Below are 25,725 nucleotides of genomic sequence, written 5' to 3' on the forward strand. Positions count from 1 at the left end.
CTAAGCATCTGAGGAACTGGCCGAGATGCTCGGACATAAGCCAGATTAATAGTGGAAGTGATCCACCAAGCAATAGTCTGTTTTGACGCCGGCCAACCACGCTTCTTAACGTTGTATAAAACAAACAGATCTTTTGTTTTGCGAATTGAGGCTGTGCGGTCCACATAGCACCGGAGAGCCCTAACCACATCCAGATGAAGATCGTAATCAACAGAGTCAGTTGAAGAAGACAAATCCGGATGAAATGCCGGAACCACAATCTCCTGGTTGAGATGGAATCTAGACACTACCTTTGGAACAAAGGAAGGTTTAGTACGTAACACCGCTCTATCTTCATGAAACACCAGAAATGGAGAGCTACAACAGAGCGCTGCCAATTCTAAAACTCTCCTAGCTGAGGATATAGCTAGAAGAAAAACCGTCTTCCAAGCCAGATGATGCAATTCTGCGGTCTGAAGGGGTTCAAATGGAGGAAGACAAAGAGCCCTCAACACTAAATTCAAGTCCCAAGGTTCTACCGGATGAGAAAATGGGGGTTGAATATGAAGGACCCCTTGTAAAAAGGTCTGAACCTCACTCAGAGGCGCCAATTTTCGCTGAAAATAAATTGACAGCGCAGACACCTGAACTTTAAGGGAACCCAGTCTGAGTCCCTTATCCAGCCCCTTCTGCAAAAAAGCCAACAGTCTAGACAGACTAAACCTGCAAGTATGGAAACCTTTGGATTCACACCAGAGGATATAAATCTTCCAGACCCCATGATAAATAGTCGAAGATGATGACTTCCTTGCCCTAATCATGGTGGCAATAACCCGTGACGAAAAACCCTTAGCCTTTAGCACTAAGGATTCAGTAGCCACGCCGTCAAAGCCAGCCGATCTAATTCGAGGTGGTGAAGGGGGCCCTGAACGAGCAGGTCTGCGCGCATGGGCAGACGAAACGGCTGATCTGCTGACATTCCTAGGATGTCTGAGAACCACGCCCTGCGAGGCCAATGAGGGGCTACTAAGATTGCTTACACGCGTTCTCTTTTCAGCTTTTTTAGAACGCGAGACAGCATCGGAAATGGTGGAAACAGATACACCAGCCTGAAGCGCCACGGAATCGCCATGGCGTCTGCTGCGTATACTTGAGGGTCCCGGGACTTTGCACAATACCGAGGGACCTGACAATTCAGTCTGGAAGCCATGAGGTCTATTTCTGGTAGACCCCATCTCTGGACTAGAAGAAGAGCGAAGACCTCTTTGCACAGGGACCACTCCCCCGGATGAACTTTCTCTCTGCTGAGGAAATCGGCTTCCCAGTTGTCCACTCCCGGGATATATACAGCTGAAATCTGGGGTACATGATGTTCCGCCCAGGTTAGAATCCCGGCAGCCTCTTGCATGACTGCCTTGCTGCGAGTTCCTCCTTGATGATTTAAGTAAGCCACGGCCGTGGCATTGTCTGACTGTATCTGAAGGCGTTTTCCTTTCAGAAACCCCTGACCTTTTAACAGAGTCTTGTGAACCGCTCTCAGCTCCAATACGTTTATGGGAAGAGCTGACTCCTGGGGAGACCAGAGTCCCTGAAACCTTAACGGTCCCGTGACTCCTCCACAACCCGAGAGACTTGCGTCCGTGGTAACTAAGGTCCAGGGGCCCGATTTGAGGGTCTGACCTTTGCTCAGATTGCTCGTGGAGAGCCACCATGCTAATGACAGTCGAGTTAAACAAGACAGGCGGATGAACTGCCTGTCCAACTGTTCCTGTGACCCCGACCATTTCCGGAGAATCTCCAACTGAAGAGAGCAGGAATGGAATTGGGCAAATGGAACTGCCTCGTACACCGAAACCATGGTCCCTAGAAGTTTCATGCAGCAGAGCATGGACACTCGAGGGCGATCCAATAATACTCTGGTTCTCCGCTAGAGGGCGATGATCTTTTCCTGAGGAAGGAACACCCTCTGAACCATTGTGTCGAACACCAATCCCAGAAAGCGCATGCGCTGAGCTGGGATGAGAGACGATTTTGGCACATTCAGAATCCACCCACGGTCCTCAAAGAACTCCACTGTGGTCTGAACCTGGCGAGATAAGATCTCTGCAGACCTCGCCTTTAAGAGAAGGTCGTCTAGATATGGAACCATCGTGATTCCCCTTCGTCTCAGGACACTTGCCATAACGGCCATAATTTTGGTGAACACTCGAGGAGCGGAGGCCAGACCGAAAGGGAGGGCCCTGAATTGAAAATGATCGGAACTCACCGCAAACCTCAGGAACCGATGATGCTGTTCCCAGATGGGAACGTGTAAATACGCATCTTTTATATCGATGGAAGCTAGAAACTCTCCCTCTTCCATCCCTGCAATGACTGTCCGTAGAGACTCCATTTTGAATCTCTGGACTACCACTTGCTTGTTCAAGGACTTGAGGTTCAGTATAGGGCGGAATGTTCGGTTTCGGAACCAAGAAGAGATTGGAGTAGAACCCCTGACCCCGGAACCATCACTCCCACACCCTGAAGCTTCGCCACTGCCTCCAGCAGGGCCTGACTTCTGAGGGGACAAGCGGGCACCGGTGAGGAAAGGAACCTTGTTGGCGAAGACTGGATTAAGTCTATAACATAACCCCTCGACACCACTCCTTGAATCCAAGCGTCCGACGTGACTGACCACCACTGGCGCTTGAAGAGAAGAAGCCGTGCCCCCACCACGGGTACCGGCGTGGGGGCCAAGGAGTCATGCTGCAGGTTTTTCACTGGGACGCGACGTTCCCCGTCTGGGAGCGCCCCTACCTCTGCCGCCACCTCCTCTGGAAACAGCCGGCTGACCCCTTGGTCGGCCGCCACGGACCTGAGAGATGGAAGGCGAAACCAAGCCCGACGAGGTTTACGAGAGCCCATGGGAAGAACATTACTCTTACCTCCTGTGGCTACCTCAATCACTTTCTCAAGCTCCGGCCCAAACATAGTGACTCCATCAAAAGGCAGGATTTCCAAGGACTTCTTTGATTCAGCATCCGTTGTCCACGAACATAACCATAGGGAACGGTGTGACGCCATAATAAGGCCGCCAATTCTAGCATTGACTGCTACTGCGTCCATGGATGCCTGTCCCATATAATCCGCCGTCTCCTGAATGTGCTCAGCGAGAACAAGGAGATCAGGTAGCGGAGCCTTACTCTGAATGCCCGAGATTTATTGCTCCGCCCATAGCTGCACCGCCTTATTTGCCCATGCAATTGCCATAGTGGGTCTAAACAAGCTACTGGAAGCAACATATGCGGACTGGAGAGCATTGTCACACTTTTTGTCAGTAGGGTCTTTGAGAGATACTCCCTCCTGGGTAGGAATGGCAGAGGAAGAGGACAACCTGATTGTCACGGTCCAGAGACTGGATAAGAGCCCAGTGGCAGGGAGGAAGGCTGGCTAACAGGAGATAAGATGGAAGAAAGGTCAAACAAGCCGGGTTCGGTACACAGAGAGGCGTAGCGGTCCAAAGGTTGAGGCAGAAGCGTAGTGGAGGGCAAGCCGAGGTCGGTACACGTGTAGTAAATGCAGGTAGACAGGAACAGCAACAGGAGCAGGAGCTAGATCACAGGCACAGAGCACAATAATCAGGCACTGGAGACAGGAACTGGCCAGGCTTTTATAGGAAGTCAAGGGGTGGAGCTAAGGCATGCTGGAAGATCAGGAGATCACTGGAACTGATCTAGAACACTGAATAAAGACAAGGAACTGTCCAGCAGCCAGAATAGCTCAGTCAGCAGAGCAGCAGTCCACGGAGGCAGAAGCCCTGGGTTCGAATCCTGACACTGATAATCGGTCTGTCCACCTTAGGAGACGCCTCCCATTTAATACAATCCTCTGCTGAAAGAGGGTAAAAACTCTTAAATCTACCCGGCATAACGAACTGTTTCCCTGGATTTAACCAAGCGTCCGTCACAATCTGCACCATCTCTCATGATGGTGGAAAAGACATAACCTGAGATTTAGTCCTTTTGAAAATGGAGAAACCTGAGGGAGCCGAGGGTGTAGGGTCAGCAAAACCAAGGCTATGCCTAATACCTAACACCAGACTTTCAATATTACCCACTGAGGTGGTCATAATACTCAGTGAGTCTTCCTCCTGAGTATCCAAGTCTACATCCCCATCCTCATCTGATGGGATATCTGAGCCTGGGCTACCACCCTGGTTTACATCCAGTGAAGCCCTTTTGGCTCTGTGGGAGACCGCAAGTAGGCGATCATCACTCTGAGTCAGAGAACTCTGTGCCTGCACTTTCTATCTGGTCACCCCCCCGTTACATGTGTGGAGCGCTGCCCTGCAGTGAGAGATACCTGAGAGTCTGTAACAACATTCTGACGTACCTCTGCAGCCTGTAACATCACAGTAGTAAACTTCTCCATGGTTGCAGCAAAGGATTTAAACCAAGGCGGCTCTACCACCATGGCTACTGGTGTCTGAACTGGGGCGGGACGCTCCTGAGATCCGGCCTCACAAGCAGCGCAAAGGGCACCTTTGTCATTTTGTCCTTTTGGGAGTTTTACTTTACACATGGCACAAGTAAAAAACAATGCAGACCCTCCAGAGGATCCTCTGTCAGAGGACTCCTTGTTAGACATCACTGGTTAAATACAGTATAAACTGATTAGACAATAATCATTTATCTGTCTAGTTATAAACAGTTAATGTCAGAATACAGCAATACACAATTTGTAGCCAGATCTATATACCCGGGTACAAATCAGCCCCAAAGTAACTTTTAACCTCTCCCGCTAGGCAGAACAATCAACCATGAATGTTTAAAATGTTTTTGTACACAAACAAACACAGGATTTAACGATACCAGTCACAGAAGAGGTAAATGAGAGGAGAGAAGCGACATGCAGCTGCTCGATATGAGCTTAAAATGACGACTCCGCTGTGCAGGATCCTGAGAAGTGCGGGAAACGAAGGTTCTCCTCCAGCTCCGCCCTCAACAAAAAAATGTCTGCTCCTCTCTAAGTTACCAAACAGCTCATCTATAATATGGCTGTCGGTAACTGCTCCACAACACGCTTTGTTACAGTGCCCAGGCTAGCGTGTGTAATCTCTGCCCTCCTCATGCAGCGCCGCTCTCTATAATAGAGGGAGCGCTAACGGACATCCGCTGCTCGTTGTCAGGGAGGTGGGGGTATGGAGGAGGGGGCTTGCCGGCTAGTCCGTCGGCGGGGAGAGATGGATCCTGGATCTCCCCCGCGCGACCTATCTCCGTGGCCCGCTGAAGAGGTCTACCTCCGTGGGCACCTAAAGCCCTAATGGCGCTACCAACAGCTAATAGCTCGTTTCTAGGGGATGAACTGCCGGCAAGACAGGTGAAAGGAAGACCTGGGCATCAGCCACTTCTTACCTTGCGCGGGGATCAGGGTGAAGGAAGCCCAGGACTATTCACCCTCTCTGGGACTTAGGATCGATCCCCGCGAAGCACCACTGAGAAAAAATAAAATAAAAAAACGTGACAAACTATCACTAAAGTAAGTATAGGCAGGAGTCTATACCAAACTGGCCTAACTCCTAAGGCACTAAAAAAAAGCTGAGGTATCTACTGGAGAGGAGGGGCATAACAGAGGAGGGGAGTAAAAATCATAGAGTTTTTAGTGCCTAAACTCCCAATCCCACTACTATACCCCAATGTCTGGCAGTGTCCCCCAGTGGTAGGAGAGAGAAAAGTCATGTTTCAAATGGGTTGGAGCTATTTCTTGTGTACGAACATATGAGGTTTTTTGTCTTTATAAAACTCACCTTAAAAGGGAGCATGAGTGATAAAATAAAGGCACATAATAGATAGTTACAAAAAGTGAAGTAAGGAATTACAAAGAACAAAGTGTTATGTTATGAGTTTTGGAGATACAAGAACAAGTTATGCATTGTAGGTGTTTTGCTCTTAATGTATATTCGTTACCTAGACAGAGTGAAGGCATGCGTTCTAAACAAGCAACATATTCGGCAAACCCAGGAATCTGCAAGACCACTGGTTCCTACGGAGTCAATAGGCTACATTCTCACGAATATTGGCGCTGCCCACAAAATTCCTCCTCCAATTATGTGTAGGTGATAGGTGCTCTTTAGAGATTAGTTTACACGTTCCTTTATTAAATAGTTTCAAGATCAACAGTGTCAGGTAAATGCAAATAATTGTTTAATGCATGCAGTGACTTCACCAATTCCTAGCAACACCTGGAATTGAGGGATATTAATGATATTAGAAGTGGCTGCAGCAGGCTCTCCAATGGTTTCCTCACTAATGAGCTGTCATTGCTGGGCATACAAAGAAATCCATCATGTTTTATAGTTACCAAGGAAACAATGTCATTGGATCATGTATTTGCAGATAATGGCACCACTGTTGAAAAATGTCTTTTTGTGGCAGGATGTAAGATGCTGCAGATTTCAATGACAGAGAATTGAGGAGAGCGTCCTAGGAACATTAGAAAATTTGTGCCATTTGGTAGCAAATGAATAACAAAAGATTTAACATTAATGCTTCTGCCCAAGTTTTAAAGTGCTACAAGTTCAACAAGATGCATGAACTTCATTTCATAAACAGGTTATTTGACATTACAACCATCCAAGTGGCATTAGCCTTGTACTACTCTGTGCGTCCGTCATTCCTCGTCTAATCTCAGTTTGTAGCTTCCTGCTTGTCTCCATTCCCCTACTCACATCATGACACTGTCACATGCAGCCTTGTCCTTTCTAGCAATCAATGCCGTGAACAATACAATGGTACGATTATAATTTTCACTACGTAGCCAACGATCTGATTAGCCAATAAATGTTACATAATGGACAAAACAGACAAGGAGACAATGGAGAATGAATACAATAAGGTACTGGGACATCAGTCAAGTACACCCGTCATAATAATTTAACATCTCCTGTTTCAATAGTATATAAAAATACCCATACCTTTCTGTATTTACTGCCTAATGCCAGTGACTCTCATATACAAGACAGGGGTGAGATCCAGCTTTGATACAACTTTTATGGTACCGTCAAAAATAGAAACTACATATATACTTGTGAATGCAATAAGAAAGAAAGTAGGTGTATTTTAGCCTCTAAAAGAAAATTGCAACTATATGTAGAAGATACATAATATAAGAATACTTATTCTAGGTATTTATTTGTTTACATATATTATTGTTTGTCACTGTAACAGATTAGCACTACTTACATTTTAAAATGAGTAAATAGCATATAGTTGATCAAAAAAAGCCAATTTCAAATTGACAACTGTTAAAATATAGCATACAATTTACAAAGCTATATTTTGGTAAGGTATGGAATATTTTATACATATATATGCTAATGATACAGTTTTCCCTGTCAAGTTGCATTTCGTTAGGTATTGTAAATAACAAATCAGATATATGTTGCAGTTGAGATAAAATTAACTTTTTTGCAGTGAAGAAATTATTGGAAGATGCATTGATTAGCAGAGAAGCTCTCTCACCACACTGGGTATCTCAGATCTGTGAAAGACGCGAGGAAACGGCTCTCCAGTAGGAACAGGGGCTGTGATGGTGGCAGTACTTGTGTCCCGCTCCTGAAATCATAGGTAATACATTAAAGGGTCACAAGAAAATACAAAACAAACACACAAAAAAACATAGTGTAATAATGGGAACTAGAAAAGTCAGTGGTTAGATGAAATAAATGAATGAATACAAAACTAACCTTTTTTTTTTTTTTTTTTTATTGAAAGCCTGGGAACGTGCAATCAAAAACCCAATGTGCCCAAAAAAGGTGTAAAACCATAAAAAAGTGCACAAGGGGTACGGTACTGGCCCCTTCTTTAAAAAGAAAGGGCCCTGGTCCCCGACCCCCGGAACCAAAAAGGTCCCTTAGGGGGCAAGGGTCTTCAGACCCCCTTCGCTGCGAGGCTATGGGGGTCCCTTTAGCCCCTGCGATCCACCGAAGCTTCACCCAGGGCTCAACAACTAGTCCACCCCCTAAGGGGAGGACCTACGTAGGTGATCAGGGGGGCTGGAACCTAAGGGCCACACAACCCCCCCTCGATCGTCTCGGGGACAGGAGCCCAAAAGGGCCTACCCGCACCCAATAAAATCCAGAAACGTGAACACAAAAGAAAAAGTGACAAACGTGAAGAAAAATAAATAGTGCCGAGTGGGTACGGCCCCAGCCTAATGGCTGGGCTTGGTATAAAAATTTTCTCGCCCAGCCATAAGGTCGGGGCAAAGAATAGAGCGAGTGCTTAAAAGAAAGTGGTCAAAAGTGCATGGGTGCCAATCTAATCACGTGTTTAAGGTGCTATGACCAGTGATTTATGGCACCACCGGGGTCGCCACTCCCGGAGGCACATTTGTCCCAGGCTTTCAAAGCAGCAATCCCAGCCCCTGGCCAGAGGACCAAGTGCATCTCTGCCACAACTGCACTTGATCTTAGCCAAAAGGCCGAGAAGGCCTATGTGTTGCTAGAACAGTTTAGAAATGAACTTGTATACTTCAAATACGCAGAAAAAAAACTGTAGAGATATCTCTCTCTCTCTCTCTCTATATATATTATATTGAGTGAATAACTGACATAAATCGTTAAAACCTCCATCAGACAAAGGACTTGAAAGATAGTTTCAACTTATAAGATAGGAAGTAATTGTGCCCATAATGTTCCAAGTCATCCCAACTGTGAAAAGATATCAAACTGTACAACGGATATCAAAACGGAAATGAATAATTTTATTTTAACAAAAGAAAGTCTAGAAAGTAAACCAAGATAGCAAGTGTGAAAAGACTCACAATGATTTGTGAGATGACAGCTGTGATATGGTGGTCATGCAAGTCCAATATGTCTTCTGGATCTTCTTCAGCAAAATGGACCCGTGCTCCAGCAACTTTTGATTTCTTAGTTGGCCCAGGTGTCAAAATTGGTGGCAAGTCATTGAAATCTGAAATGAGAAAGATGTGATAGTGTGATAACTAGATGACCTTGAGAGTTTATGTAAATAAAGCTTCAGTCACTGCTTCACAAAATGAAGATCAAGCTTATACCCCATTCACACTGCCTATAAAACCTGGGTTTTTGCTGGGGCGAGCTCCGAATACCCGGATTGTGGCTCACTGCAAAATCCCAGGTCATATTAGACCTGGGACTTTTGCATCCCTGGCTATTCCTGTGTCAGTCCCGGGTCACCTGCAGTGTGAATGGTGTGACCCAGGTCTCACATAAAGAAGCTGATTGGGGGGATTAGGATGACGCAATTTCAATGCTGCAGAGAAGAGCGATAGGAGAAAGCATGGCACACTGTCCAGAAGAAGAAGTGCATGAGCTGCTGGCCATTAGAGGAAAGGAGGAAATCAAAATACAGATCACAGGCACTTTAAAGGATGCAACAGTGTACTATAACATAGCAAAAATACTAACAGATAAAATAATAATAAAATAGAATAATACTAACAGATCTGGCCATGATTAAAGCAATGCTGTGAACAGTCACCACCCACTTTGGCCTCATCTTTGTGTGCAAAAAAAGAAAAAAAGTCCCCTTTAAATGATCTCACTAATTTTCAGCTAAACAAATCTTCTCTTGGGATGGCTCACACTTATTGCCAGGGTAGACTCGGGTTCAGTATGAATGGGGTCGACCCGGGACATTCCCGGGTCCAAGGTGCAGTGTGAACAGGGTCTCTGAGCTGGGATGCTCTGACATGGCGAAAACCCGGCTTGAAAAACCCAGGAAATTACAGGCAATGTGAAAGTGGTATTATTAGCTTGATATATCTGCCCTCCAAGCCTTTCTGCGGTTTTAATGATGACCACAGTTGCCACTTGGCCTGAGCAATGAAAGACCAGATCACAATAAGGCATGTTAGGCATGTTAGAGAGACAGAAGATGGCCGCATACACAGGTCAGGTCAATTGAAGTCATCATCCAAACGTATTTTACAACACATATGCATCGTTATATTGGGACAGTGAAATCAGATACTTCAGCATGCAGTTTATTTTTGTAACTACTGGTAACATGGCAGATGTAAAATTTGTTTAGATTCAACACATGTTTAATTCACTGTCATATTAGGTTTTTAGATGTTTAAACAAATGCCCATTTTATTCACTGGACTTGTTACAGCACAGGGAGCAGACTTTGCAGTTTGAAGAAGTAGAAAAATCAGGTTTCACTAACTTAGCAAATTCCCCAATCTGTTTCTACGGAGTACTACGTATCAATATTTACCCTGAAGTGACACAACATCTCTTGCTTCTGCTCCTCCAGCAGTCTGCGTACTTGATCCCTCAGAAACTCCTTTTCTCTTATCTGCTTTCCGGACAACCGTCGCCGCTGCCGAAGCCCGAGCAGCAAGAAATTGGTTCTGGAAGTTCAAGATGTCTTCTTCTGACTCCCCGGGCTTTGGCCTTGACAACATTCTGTCTTTATCTCAGGAAATCTGGTACAATGAAAAAGAATTATGGCATATTCTTATGGCAACACAAAATTAAAGCACATGTAAGGTGGTCATACACAGAGCAATAATGTGCTCAACACAAGAGTTGTGCAACAGGATCAAAGTTCAATATCACGCCAAATCGGACGAAAAAAGTCATTCGTCTCTTGGGTTGAGCGGCCAATCCCCTCAAGTTTTATTGCGCATGTTGGTGTAGTCAGAAGATGACTATAAACACATGCCAACAATGGTCATCTGCTGACAGCAATTTCTTTGGCATTGTGGTCATTTTGGGCTCACTGACATTGAGTTATGAGGTCAATTGTCCAATGTCAGCTGTGATATCACAAGCTGTGTGTCCAGTTTAAATAGGTATTGCTCAATATGGGTGCTCAAGAACTTGAGTTGAACCAGTCCCATAAACCAGGCAGTAGGATCTTGTGCATCTGTCAGCTAAATGCACTAAAAACAGCAATATTGAAGAAATTAGTCTATCACTTCCTCACCAGTTACTTCCCATCTTAAGTACGGTTTAGTAAAGAAATACTTCACTAGTCTTATGGCATTACTAAACTCTGTTCAGAAGACCGATAAATAACCTGGAATCTAACCTCTCTCTCCTTATACATTAATTAATTTAGTGGATGCTTCAAGTTTGTACAAGTTGCTGTATCACACATAAATTACAAATTCAACAGGACACTTCTTTATCGGTAGCAGCACAAACAAACACCCTCCCAAAAATAAGAGTATGCACTTTAATAATGCATTACCAAAATAATCCCATAATACTAAATGAAATTGAAAATATTTTTTAAAGTTGATTATTCAATATGCTCTAACTTATTTACAAACAAATATAATTGCTTAGTTATACATAGAGCTAGAATGAATACTTTTGTAAGTGAATATCAAAATATGTGCAATTGCAGTCAGCAGAAATAGATATGGACAGCATAAAAACAAATTAAAAGAAAACATTTCTGGAATAAAATGGTTAGCATAACATTGCGCTTATCAAGAATTATTTGAGCAAATTAATGTTTTTTTTATATGATATTCGTGAGAAAACAAGTTTAGTACATGTAGTTACTACTGACATCTCTACAAGTATAATGGTAAATACAGACTTCACTTTACAGGAAATGACATACATGTGAGATACTTCAAATGTGTATCCCATTAGATAGATGCTTATTGTAAAATATTCACCTAATGTGTTATGTGGATAATTTATACTGTAATTAGTTGTGCCACATGAAACAAATACAAACGATCAAGGTAGGAATCTCCTGTCAGTGTTCAGTAATAAGAAGTAACTATGTTACAGCATATAACCGTGCACAAACTAATAACCCACAACTGTCAAACTCACTAACACTATAATCCTGCAGCTTTGTATATTCTCTTTCCAGTCCTATATAAACAGAGCATAAGTATGCAAAGTAATTTACAGATATTCAATTATGAGTTTGGTACTTTAACATTTGTATTAGCGTTTCTGCGTATCTTTCAGGCTTGGTTTCGGCAACACAATCACTCACCCACAATAGCCCAGACATTCAGTACAAACCACATGGTAGTGGCTAGATCCCTTCAGCTAAGGTACCTTCGACATCGTGGTGACATCAGCAGGTCATGTGACCGCAGTCACATGGTGCACAGTGCAGGAGGCTGCAGCTGCTGCTGCTGCAAATCTCTGTTCCTATGCAGCTGGAAGTCACTAGTGGAGAAAAAGGTTAGAAGAAGGGATAATGTGGGCAATAATCTGATGGGGAGGGAGCATGTGTGAGTAAAGCATGTGGGCAGATGGGTACTTATGTGAGTAAAGCATGTGGACAGATGGGTTCTTATGTGAGTAAAGCATGTGGGCAGAGGGGTAAATATGTGAGTAAAGCATGTGGACAGAGGGGTACTTATGTGAGTAAAGCATGTGGACAGATGGGTTCTTATGTGGGCAGAGGGGTACTTATGTGAGTAAAGCATGTGGACAGATGGGTTCTTATGTGAGTAAAGCATGTGGGCAGAGGGGTTCTTAAGTGAGTAAAGCATGTGGGCAGAAGGGTACTTATGTGAGTAAAGCATGTGGGCAGAGGGGTACATATGTGAGTAAAGCATGTAGGCAGAGGGGTTCTTATGTGAGTAAAGCATGTGGGCAGAGGGGCACTTATGTGAGTAAAGCATGTGGGCAGAGGGATACATATGTGAGTAAAGCATGTGGGCATGGGGGTCTTATGTGAGTAAAGCATGTGGGCAGAAGGGTACTTATGTGAGTAAAGCATGTGGGCAGAGGGGCACTTATGTGAGTAAAGCATGTGGGCAGAGGGATACATATGTGAGTAAAGCATGTGGGCAGAGGGGATCTTATGTGAGTAAAGCATGTGGGCAGAAGGGTACTAATGTGAGTAAAGCATGTGGGCAGAGGGTTACTTATGTGAGTAAAGCATGTGGGCAGAGGGGTACATATGTGAGTAAAGCATGTGGGCAGAGGGGTACTTATGTGAGTAAAGCATGTGGGCAGAGGGGTACATATGTGAGTAAAGCATGTGGGCAGAGAGGTACTTATGTGAGTAAAGCATGTGGGCAGAGGGGTACTTATGTGAGTAAAGCATGTGGGCAGAGGGGTTCTTATATGAGTAAAGCATGTGGGCAGAAGGGTACTTATGTGAGTAAAGTATGTGGGCAGAGGGGTACTTATGTGAGTAAAGCATGTGGACAGATGGGTTCTTATGTGGGCAGAGGGGTACTTATGTGAGTAAAGCATGTGGGCAGAGGGGATCTTATGTGAGTAAAGCATGTGGACAGATGGGTTCTTATGTGGGCAGAGGGGTACTTATGTGAGTAAAGCATGTGGACAGATGGGTTCTTATGTGAGTAAAGCATGTGGGCAGAGGGGTACATATGTGAGTAAAGCATGTAGGCAGAGGGGTACTTATGTGAGTAAAGCATGTGGACAGATGGGTTCTTATGTGAGTAAAGCATGTGGGCAGAGGGGATCTTATGTGAGTAAAGCATGTGGACAGATGGGTTCTTATGTGGGCAGAGGGGTACTTATGTGAGTAAAGCATGTGGACAGATGGGTTCTTATGTGAGTAAAGCATGTGGGCAGAGGGGTACATATGTGAGTAAAGCATGTAGGCAGAGGGGTTCTTATGTGAGTAAAGCATGTGGACAGAAGGGTACTTATGTGAGTAAAGCATGTGGGCAGAGGGTTACTTATGTGAGTAAAGCATGTGGGCAGAGGGATACATATGTGAGTAAAGCATGTGGGCAGAGGGGATCTTATGTGAGTAAAGCATGTGGGCAGAAGGGTACTTATGTGAGTAAAGCATGTGGGCAGAGGGTTACTTATGTGAGTAAAGCATGTGGGCAGAGGGGTACATATGTGAGTAAAGCATGTGGGCAGAGGGGTACTTATGTGAGTAAAGCATGTGGGCAGAGGGGTACTTATGTGAGTAAAGCATGTGGGCAGAGGGATACATATGTGAGTAAAGCATGTGGGCAGAGGGGATCTTATGTGAGTAAAGCATGTGGGCAGAAGGGTACTTATATGAGTAAAGCATGTGGGCAGAGGGGTACTTATGTGAATAAAGCATGTGGGCAGAGGGGTACTTAAGTGAGTAAAGCATGTGGTCAGAGGGGGCATGTGTGAGTAAAACATGTGGTCAGAGGGGGCATGTGTGAGTAAAACATGTGGTCAGAGGGGGCATGTGTGAGTAAAACATGTGGTCAGAGGGTGCATGTGTGAGTAAAACATGTGGGCTGATGGGACATGTGTGAGTAAAACATGTTAGCAGAGGGGGCATGTGTGAGTAAAACATATTAGCAGAGAGGACATGTGTGAGTATAGCATGTGGGCAGAGATCTGTACATATGTGAGTAAATCATGCGGGCAGATGGGTACATGTGTGAGTAAAGCATGTGGGCAGATGGTTACATGTGTAAGTATAGCATGTGGGCAGTGGGGGCATGTGTGATCCTTCCCCACACTGCCCCATCTCAACTATCAATATCCTGACACTCGCAGCTTTTATCTGACATTCTCAATGACACCTGCTTACTTTATTTTACCTTACAGGCCCCTTGCCCACAATTTTCTATCTTGCATGCACCGCTGCCCACCAGCTTTTACCACATATGCCCATACTTGCCTACTTTTTAAATCTGTACTCTGGGAGATCCCGGAGTACAGGTCATGTGACAGAGGGTAGTAGGGGGCGTTACAACGTTGTTGTATCATTATAGCGCTGGCCACACTAAAATTAGAGAAATTCAAGGTATTGAATAGTGGGAGTGGGGCTTAATGACACAATTAAGCCCCGCCCCCGTTATTCAATGCCATGAATTTCTGCATTTTATAGGGTCCAGGAGGTTTGCCTACTCTTCCGGGAGTCCGGAAGGACTACACGAAATTCGGGAGCCTACCGAAAGTTCCGGGTGAGTAGGCACCCTTTGTGTGATAAAGGACCATAAGTATAATTGTTTCTGTCAGAACACAGTAAATAAAAGTCTCGCAAAAATAAAATCCCATTTTCAATCTCCACAAACACAATAATACATTCCGTTTTCTAGGCACTTTTTTTTAGGTGTCATACTTCAGTCTTCTCATTTACCCAGAACTTTAAATTTTGTTATTTCTCAGGCATCCTTTGGGGCACTCTGGGAAACATTGGAATTTAGTGTAGGGACCGATCGTGGGGACATTTTAAGATATCATATAAGTTCAACTATGCGCCTTCTCCTCTATAACCCTCTCATGTTAGGCCTTCTGTTTATATTAGATGCCCAGCCTGGCAGGGCATGGGTTTTTTTTATTACTGGGACTGCTTTTCTGTTTCTTCTATTCTTTTTTTCTTTATTTGTTTATGTTACTGGCTCCAGAGCCACCTCAGTGGTCTCTGGACTGTGTAACTGCAGTGTCATGGCTCACAGCACGGATGGCTGTGCACTGATCTGACTGAGGGACTAGAGGTACTGAAGGGGTGCTTCCACTGTTACCCCCCAATCCCAACACAGGACCCGGCCATAGTTGCTGCAGGCTGTGCGCAGGGTTTTCAGGCAGACACAGTAGTAATGACAGTTACTGCTTTACGGGACTCCGGAGGATGGCAGGACGGTGGGAGCTAACCTCTCAGAGTATCGTGCAATGGGCTCCAGGAATGGCTTTCTACTTAGTATAGGGGCAGGCTTAATATTTACTTTAGGGAGCTGGCTCATGTGGTAACTGGGTATATATGCGTCCCAACTAGGCACTGCATTTTGGAGGGGGCTGTCCTTCTGAACAACTACCAATCCAGTTCTGGGCCCTGGGGGAGATGCTTCTTCCCTTTCCCAGATGGTGTCTCACTCCATGGGGTATATTTACTAAACGGCGGGTTTGAAAAAGTGGATATGTTGCCTATAGCAACCAATCAGATTCTAGCTGTCATTTATTTAGTGCATTCTACAAAATGAAAGCTAGAATCTGATTGGTTGCTATAAGCAACATCTCCACTTCTTCAAACCCGCAGTTTAGTAAATCTAGCCCCATGTATTTTCTCACTCTCCATATGCAGACCCCAAAACAGCAGCCATCTTGTAGCTACAGCACTCCCCTTCTCTGTCCTTCCATATGTAAAGTCCCAGGTTTTGGGGTTGGTTTTCTAAGTGGTTAGTCCATCAGATTTATTGGGCTCTAGATCTGTCTTGCAGACTCACTTTAGTTTTTTCTGATTGTGTGCTGCTTCTGTCTTTTCTTGACATTTTCTTCTATCTGTGTCTGTAATGTCAGATAGGGGGAGATCTTTGAGGGCTAAGGCTGGGGTAAATTCTATGACAAAGTTTACTTGTGCTGGCTGCAATGCTGAATTGCTTTCTGTATAGTCGGGTGCGGTTGCTTTGTGCGCAGCTTGCCAGTCTGATTACCAGATACCCTGTGTGCCTGGGGCCTGCGGTTCTGACATGGCGGAATCTGACTAGGCTAGATTACTAGCCAACGCTATGGCTGAGATTGCTTAGCTAGTCTGTTCCCAATTAGGGACCGGTCTTTTCCAGGTTCCCTCTGGCTCTTCAAACAATCTGGCTGGTTCGGTGCCTGTAGTGCCAAACCAAGGTCCTGCGGGTCCAGTGGCAGCAGTCTCAGACTACCTGGCTTGTGTCACTGTTCTAGAGAGTTTGGGACAGAGCTTGGTTTTGGTTTACTCCATTTTGGAGAGGATGATGTAATCCACTACTCCATCTTTTTATCTCTTTGGGGAGGAAGTCACCTGTGAACATCAGGGGGTGGAGGAGCTGAAATGGGTTGTGGCCCAAGTGTTAAAGTTCCCAGAGATTGCAGTCCCTGAGACTGCAGAGCCTTCTCTGTCCTGTAGATTACAGTCCTGTTAACCTCTTCCCTTTGAGGATATTAGTAAATGGAAAACAACTCTTAAGATAGACAGGTAGTGCAGACAACTGCCATCTCAATTCCTAATGCAGCTACGCTTAAGGATGAATGGTAAGATCAAGGGCATCCTTAAGTCCATTTTTGTGGTGGCAGGAGCCTCCTTATGGTCCGCTTTGGCCTCGGCTTGTGTGACCAAGTGTAACAATTTCAGAGGTAGGATTCCTTGTGTTAACCTAGATTGGCGCTGGCCGACAAGGGTGCGGAGTCTAACGGATTTCCTGGTTTTCACCAAGAACCGCCACAAGGCGGAATGGACATAGCTGCCGAGAACCCGCAGGTCGCAGTCCCCTGACCTGCCACTAGGTGTAACACATGATACTAAACACAGTAGGAGAGGGAAGAAGCAATTGACAGCAATCGGAGAAACTGAATCTGAATAGGCACACAAATGGTTAATAAGTTCTGGTGGCAGATGGATTGTCAGAACTGAGCCGGAGTCTGGTACACAGGAGGACAATGCAGTAGTAGAATCAGGAAGCAGATGGAGTGTCAGGATGGAGCCAGAGTCTAGTACACGAATAGTCAATGAACAGGATAGCAACTCGGGGAGCGAAAGCACAGGAACCAAACAAGGACCAGTAGTCAGACAAGCTTAGACACTTGTTGCTCTGACACTGCTACAGTCTCAGAGTGAGGTTTATATACTCTGCTGAAACACTATGCCGCCTCCCAGCCGCAGTCATGTGACTGCCCAAACCAGGAAGTGCTGAGTTCTACAGAGTTAGACGAAATCAGCAACACATTAGTGTGGAGCAGATAAGTTGTGACACCAAGGCTGTGGAATGCTGGCCCGAGCAGCTTTCAGAGAGCTTGTTAGCTGGCAAGACGGGATCTGAATTGCTCCCATTGGTGGAGCATATTCAGAGAGCTACAGACTATCTGGGAGTGGCAGCCCAGGATGAGGGACTGATTGAAGTATGGATATATGCCTCTGCGCTTTCGGCTCCTCGGACTTTCTAGCTTAAGTCCTGGGAGGCTTATGTGGAGTATCAGAGTAAAAAAGAAACCTAAATAATTTTGGGTGCACTGAAGCTCACTATAACATCATAAATGATGCAGTGGAATCAAATTAAAATATAACTTTTATTATTACATTAAAACAGCGAGATATGTAACATATTAAAATGCAGTGTATTAAAACTAGCTGAATGCTAAATTGCCTTAGTTGTGTATATATATATATATATATACTGGGAATAGCACAGAGTCAGGGAAATAGCTCCAAATTGTTACTTGTGAGGGGCAACCTGCCCTGTAAATAGATCGAGGTATGCAGATAAAGATCTGGTAGGTGAGGGGTAATCGTAGCTCCTAAATTAGAGCACCACCACAAAATCCAGACATATGCTGGGAAGCTGAACAGCCCACGGCCACAATCGCATATGGGAGGTTAATTGCTATCTACCTGTCCAATGCTCCACTAGCTCTGGGCATAATGAGCAAACCCTATCAGTCTGTGCAAAGTTTCTCCTTCTAAATTTAAATCAATAGGCAAAAGCATCCAGCGAGACGCCGACGTGCATTTCGCTGAGTATGCTTAATCTTTGAATAATGCGGTGATTACTGACAGCTCTTAAATACCGTCAGTGGGGGCGGTAATTACAATATGGCAATGGTGGATTAACCAATCATGAGAGGACATGAGAAATAAACATAAATACTCGCCAATACGGAGAGACTCTATCATATCCACTATCTCCAATCACTAAAAAGTAAGTTCATATTAACAAGTGACGAGGCTCAAAGTGAACCAATGGAGGGATTTAAATGTCTATAACTCCTCCCTCGAACTTCCAATTGGATAACCGTAATATAAGTGTTACTATAGTAACCTGAAGCCGGGATATAATGGTTATCCGAGATCTGAATTTGCTATCCATAAATGATCCGATAGTATGTCTTCCGAGGGACCTTAAGTAGGGCTTGGTCTTCATGGTGGTGAGTCAGTCGTGGCGACTGCTGCTTAGACCAGACCTGCTAAGTCAAAGACCGTTTCTACATAACGGTTGAAACTGGCTTGTGCCTTAGCTCTTTTAAGGTTCAGGTGTTGGCTCTTTCGTTTTTTTCAATGAAGACTGGATCTGATGTCTAATGTGCAGATGTTCTTTCAGGGTATACTTCATGTGCAACCTCTATGTTCGTTCAATGGCTTCTTGATATTTTTAATTTGGTATTAAATGCTTGGCAGCATTCTTATTTTTGAACCCTTGGATGTTGGTTTTGAATATCCTTACCTAGAAGACTATCTTAGTTTTGGTCATTTCTATGTCTAGGAGAGTTTCAGAGCTTGCAGTCTTGTCCTACAAGTCTTCTCTGCTAGTTTTTCATGAGGATCGGGCGGTCCTTCAGACCAAACCATCCTTCAAACCTAAAGTGGGTGTCCACATTCCATATTAATCAGGACATTGTCATTCCAGCTATGGTCAAGAGTAGGTCCTCTGATAACGAGAGCGCTCTTCATTCTTTGGATGTGATCAGAGCTGTCACTCACCGGACCGTGAGTGCCTCTACTCTGGTGCGAGGTCCTCCATCGTTTCTCCCTACACCTGTGTGGAATCGTGGCCGCTCGCGATCCTGCCATCTGCGCATGCGCAGGTCTCGCTAGTAGCTTTACCTGTCCATGGAGGTGATTGACAGATCAATCACCTCACCCTATTTGAGGCACCTGCAACCCTAGGTAGGGACCTGATCTTGAAGTCTCACTCCCAGTGAACTTCTATAGGTGTGTGCAGTTTCCAATCTGCTTCCAGCTCTACTCCTGTGTGCAGTTTCCAAACTGCTTCCAGCTCTACTCCTGTGTGCAGTTTCCAAACTGCTTCCAGCTCTACTCCTGTGTGCAGTTTCCAAACTGCTTCCAGCTCTACTCCTGTGTGCAGTTTCTAAGCTGCTTCCAGCTCTACTCCTGTGTGCAGTTTCCAAACTGCTTCCAACTCTACTCCTGTTTGCAGTTTCCAAACTGCTTCCAGTTCTACTCCTGTGTACAGTTTCCAAACTGCTTCCAGCTCTACTCATGCTTCAGCTTCCACGCTGCTCCCTGCTCAACTCAGCGGCGGTTCCCATACCGCTACAACGCTTCACTTCTCAGCTGATTCCGGATCTACACAACTGGGTATGCTCTACTGACTATTGACTATTGCCTATTGCTCGCATACCAGTTGTATCCATTGTTGTTTGCTGCACAGGGTACAAGTACCCATATAGACTGTGTTACTGCATTGCTTCATTTAGGACAAGCTTTCACTCAAGCTACGATATCTCCTCAAGCTACTACTTAGCGTTATTGTGCATATCTGCTGTGACCAGCTTCTCCTCCCTGCAAGGCATCTACTCCATACAGACTATTCATTGTGCCTTCCATCTCTGCCTCACAAGACATTGCTCTACTCGCGCTGTTTCCATAAAGCCACAGTTTGCCTTTCAACTTCACTCTCCTGCACCTGGACAAGTGCTCATTCCTTCTCACAGCAGTGGTACAACTTGCTGCACGCAGACCACTGACTTCCCTGCTACCTACCCGCACCTGGACAAGTCCTCCTATCACAACGGTGGTACAACTTGCTATACGCAGACCACTGACTCTCCTATTACCTACCTACACCTGGACCAGACTCCTCACCATAGCGGTGGTACAACTTGCTGAACGCAGACCACCGACTACCCTGCTACCTACCTGCACCAGTACTATTCTTCCCATCACTACAGTGGTACAACTTGCTGTACGCAGACCACTGACTCCTCCTCTACCTACCATCACCTATCCACGTCCACTCCTCGTGTCTACATTATCTTCAGCCTCCAGTTTACTGCTCCAAGTCGCTGACTTTCCTCTAACCATAGCTGCAAGTCGCTGACTTCCTCAGACTATCTCTACTCTCCTGCTGTTGTGTCGCTCCAATCATTCACCTGCCTGCTTTGAGGTGCGTACCATAACCCCGCCTCTCTAGCAGAGTTCCATCTGGTGAAACTCGGGTAAGCAACTCCTAGTGCCCGTGACAAGAGCTTTGTGCACTTATGTATCTAGAACTCAAGATGTCTGCAGGACTGAGGATATTTTGGTCCTCTATGATATGCACAAGAGGGGCTGGCGAGTCTCTAAGTTTACTATTGCTAGACGGATTTTTGCAGAGAAGATTAGGCTTTTCTGGAGAATCTTCGGGCTCTCTCCACCAGATCGGAGAGTGTTCCATGGCGGCTTGATTGAACTTCTGTGTTGGGTGGCTACCTGGTCCTTTGCTCACACTTTTATCCAATTTTACAATTTTAATGTGCAAACCAAAGTTTCCCCCCACCCCTACAGTGAAGGATCCATGAGGAGGTGACTGATACAGGTGGTCAGCCAGACCAGCTCACTCATTGGGGTATATTTACTAAACTGTTGGTTTGAAATAGTGGAGATGTTGCCTATAGCAACCAATCAGATTCTAGTTGTTATTTTTTAGAACACCCTAATTAAATGAAAGCTATAGTCTGGTTGCTAAAGACAACATCTCCACTTTTTGAAACCAGCAGTTTAGTAAATATACCCCATTGTATTGCACTGCGAGCAATTAATCTATTTATTTAAATAATCTGTTTAGTGATGATATCATGCCATAAGCCCCTATGTGAAAATGGTGCACAATAATTTACAATGTACGGTGATTTACACATGTAGGACCTCTGAACACAACATAGACAGACACACTGCTTTTTATGTAGCACATTTTCTTTTGGTTACAAGCCGCCAGACCTGGAAGAGGAGCCTCGACTGCATCATTCCCATCCCCATCCCCATGTAGATTAGTTATTTGTTACATGTCTATCTGTAACCCTTGTGGAAGAGACCTTCACTCTTTCCTCTTCTATCCTAAAAGCATCTCAATATATTAGATATATGCAGAAACTTTAGCCGCTCAACCAAGTATTGTTAAGCTGAGAATATACTTCTATCCTTTTTTTAATTATTTTTATAAAAAAAATAGTGACAACATAATTTGCAAATATATTATGAGAACCATGTGACACATATTAGGATTGTCATATTGAATGCTTACGATTTTTTAGCCTAGCAATCATTCCTTGTCAAAAAAAATGTTTTAAAAAAAACTTAGTTTCTACTGTAACTGAATGGATTTAAGCTCCACCTTTGGAAAAAGTGAGTGAGTCTAGCACCACATCTATTACACCACATCTAATTATATAGGAAACTTTAGCATTCACCGTACAATAGGGAGTGTGAAATTCAATATGCCTGTATTTCTTTATTAAATATGGTTAAATGTAAAATTCTTAAACTTTACAGCTCAGAGCATTGTTTATTATATATTTATTGGTTGTTTTGTTAACATTCATATTACTTACTTGATTTAGAATTTGTAGTTTATATATAAATACACTGGTTTTAGATGCAAAAATAGGTTTTGCTTCTAGTTCCATAACACTGTTTACAACATTGCTACAAAATAGTTTACCTTTCTGTTTTTTTTAGATCTTTCTAAAGCACTTTATGCATATTTGTTTTCGATTTCTCTTACTATTAAGGAAAGCAGGACTTTTTTCTTTTTGTATATGTGTGCGAGAGATTGTCATTATAATGATGCAAAACTACCTTGCTATTTTTATTTATATACAAAAATGTATAATATTGCATCTAAAGTTAACTTTGTATATATTAAAAAGTAAAAAAAATTGTTTATTACAATTGTCTTTGGTATTTTTTCTATTTAAGTTTATTTAAAGTAAATCTTTTGCATGCAGGTGGTTTTATAATGGTTTAAATTACATCAGAATTGCTGGATGCTGGGTTTTATAAAGAGTTCCTTGTTATCAGTGTATAGATATCCCATGCCAGCATCTGCTTTACAATGTACTCATACTCCTCTCCTCTGGTAGCCAGGCAGTGATGGGACCCCTCAAGATAATTGCCTCCAGTGTGTTGCCCAGAACTATATGTAGCGTAACAAATTACAATAAAAATGACTGTCCATAGTCATCCAAGCTATAGTGAATTATTGTCACAAATGGTATCTGAATACCTTGATATGAGGTATCATAGTGCCATTATGTAAATGTAATTTGAAGTTGTTATTAAATATATATTCCAACAGAAATTTTCATTAAAAAAATCAGTTCTACATTAAGGAACTTTATCCTATGAACTTTGTCTCAATAAATATTGCACTGCAATGGGAAATAATGTCTCAAAATAAGCTAATTCTGCAAATCGTAAGACTTAAGATCCTAAAAATGGCTGTAAGTGATATCTAATTGTTTTTGTTTTTTTTTTGTATAATATCTTTTTATTGGAAGAAGTATAAACCAATACCATCAAAGTACAAAGAGGTAAATGAACAATTGCAAAGCACGGCTGAGAAACACCATGTTAGCAATTCCTGTAGTAGTATGATAATAGAACATATGAAGTCGTGATGTAATCCTCAATCAAAAGTACAGATAAATCTTGTGAAACGAGCGATGGAGAATAATAAATTATAGATACTTTAGCGTGTGGTACAAAATATCTTCCTCTTGACAAAGAAAGTTGGCAGACAGACACAGAATAATGATAGCAAACAGATGGAGAAAGAAAGAAAAGGGGGGTGAAAAGAGTGTAAAAGGGAGTAATGTAAGTTGTGATTTGAGGTCCGGTGTCAACCAAGAGACATAGTATAAGGGGTCTGGGATAGAGACCACTGCCAGCCTTCATCAAGGCGGAAGAAATTGTATGGAGGTGTATGCTACAGAATCTGTGAATTCTAACCAGCTGCTCCATGTCGTACACTAAGTTTCAAATTTGTCGTTGGAGGATAGAATAATGTCGTCCATACTTTTTAAGAGTACCAATCTTGCAAACCACTTTTAATGTTGGTGGAGAAGGAGACTGCCAATGTACAAATGATATCTGTTTTATTAATTATTTTACTGTAATATGCAAATTCTCAGAATCATTTATCCTCTTATCTCCCTTACTTATATTGATCCCCTAATGTGCTCTTGTTATGATAACAGCTATACCTACTACCTGTGAACTTCTTGACTATGATTCCAGTAGGAGTAAGGATAGGCAGGAGATAGCCTAGTACTTAGAAGTAAAACAATGAATGGGGAGTCGCCAGACTCATTGTGGTTAATAATGTCACGTAAGTATCCCTTGAGCAAAATACACACCCTTGGGATATCAGCAGGCCACTATCTGAAAAACTTTTTAATTGAAAAATTGTAATTGCACTAAAATCTGTACACTAAGGTTTATCAATAAATATTCATAATATGCGTGCCTTCTTGTCCGAATTTATAATCTACATGTGTATTGGCCGTATCCTGCTGCGTCCATTGTAGTAGAGCACCTGATTTCAAAAGCACACTCTTGAGATCCGTGCTTTGCTGAATTCGGGAGGACGCAAAACCTAAATACGCGTGTATAATACTAAACGTGGGTTGCGTTCAGAATGCGTACCTTGATGAATGGGACCCAGAGTGTGCTATTGCCCATGCAGTGAATGTACCAGGTCCATTATTTACTAACACAACTTTATTTAGAATTTTTTAAAATATTGTCTTATCATAATCTAAACCGTACGCTGGGAGTTATTTTAATATTGTTGAATTAATCTAAATATTCCATAATAGTATGTCCTCATTATATTATATAATTATAGGGTTAACCATTATTAAAGTGATGTGTTCGTGTACAAAGATTATACCAATAATTTGGTTTAGCAGTAATTACTGATTATAGAACTATTAAGTATCCAATTTATAAATCAAATATTGTTCCCCTAATATTGAAGACTTATTTATCGTTTACTTGATATATATTTTAGTTAGGTTACAAGGTAATGCTATCTCTGTGTGACATTATAAAATATTCACGGAGCTGCTCTAGATTCTTATGGACTAACTATCCCTTGTGGACATTATGCCACATTCTAATTCTACACTGTCATAGTAATGTCACCAAATTCACTTTAGCATATACAAGTTAGGAGATGAGACTCCCAACTTGTGTTTACAAGTATATGTGCAGCCTGTTTCACACCCTGTTCTTAAGCATTATATGAAAAAAGTGATATTGTTGTTCAGAAAGTCTTTGCATGAGTAGCTGTTGGTTAGTGTTGGTTGCAGCATTGAGCTTATGTATGTATGTATTTACATTTGGCATTTCATTCTATCTGGCATCTAATTCTGTCTGTTCACCTTGGGTCATAAAGGATTGCCCTATGTTCACACTGGTTCCAGGCGCAATCCCTGGCTCATTCGCTGTCTCTGACATCTCCTCCATATGTTCCTCGAATTGACCTGTCGGATGCTCTTGCTTCCATTGAAGCAACTTGGCTACCAACACATCCTTTGTGTCACTTTCCACAGCCGAAATTTCTCTGCCTCTGAAAATTCCTTGTCATTGTCCTTTTCACACCTTTTTGTACTCCTTTTCCAGTCCAGCCATTTCCCCTGTGCCATTCCTCAGTGACATTGTTGGCCATGGGTGTCTGTGTATAGTTGCTTTTGGAGCCTAGTTCGAATCTAATAGCCTTTTCTCCAGCACTTGGTGATCTCATTACTGCCACCAAATGTGAGGATGGCACGTCCTAGTGGCTCCTTTGAAATCACCTAGGCAGATTGTTGCAACCAAAACACAGTTTATTCCAAATATGGCAATGTGGATATACAATCACCAGACAGATGTGATTCTTCGTAGATACAGCATACACATGCAACGGAAGTGCAGTACCTAGTCACCAATCCACGAACACACTTCAGTACTCCTAAACATCTGTGGTTCTCCATGAATTCAATCACTACGGCATACCATGTATATAAAATATTCACATTTATCTGTTTGTTAAATATAACAAATGCATTCTTAATATATAAAATAAATAAACTATGATGTG

General features: G+C 43.3%; 1 protein-coding gene across 2 annotated transcripts in view; it reads right to left on the reverse strand.

Annotated features, from left to right (window-relative positions):
• Positions 1–12,069, reverse strand: part of RPAP1 (RNA polymerase II associated protein 1) — a 61,384-nt gene extending 49,315 nt beyond the window's left edge. The window contains exons 1-4 of one of the 2 annotated variants that reach the window (XM_075193056.1): positions 11,973–12,069; positions 10,221–10,431; positions 8,782–8,930; positions 7,479–7,571 (exon numbers count right to left, since the gene is read on the reverse strand). In XM_075193056.1, coding sequence (XP_075049157.1) covers positions 7,479–7,571; positions 8,782–8,930; positions 10,221–10,410 — 432 coding nt within the window. In that variant the 5' untranslated portion in view covers positions 10,411–10,431; positions 11,973–12,069. Of the gene's footprint in view, positions 1–5,372; positions 5,453–7,478; positions 7,572–8,781; positions 8,931–10,220; positions 10,432–11,972 lie in introns of those variants that run through there. The other variant, XM_075193057.1, reaches the window with a different exon arrangement.
• Between the last annotated feature and the right edge of the window lie 13,656 nt (positions 12,070–25,725).

Source organism: Mixophyes fleayi, chromosome 12 (genome assembly GCF_038048845.1).
Source record: "Mixophyes fleayi isolate aMixFle1 chromosome 12, aMixFle1.hap1, whole genome shotgun sequence".
In the NCBI taxonomy this organism is placed as follows: Eukaryota; Metazoa; Chordata; class Amphibia; order Anura; family Limnodynastidae; genus Mixophyes; species Mixophyes fleayi.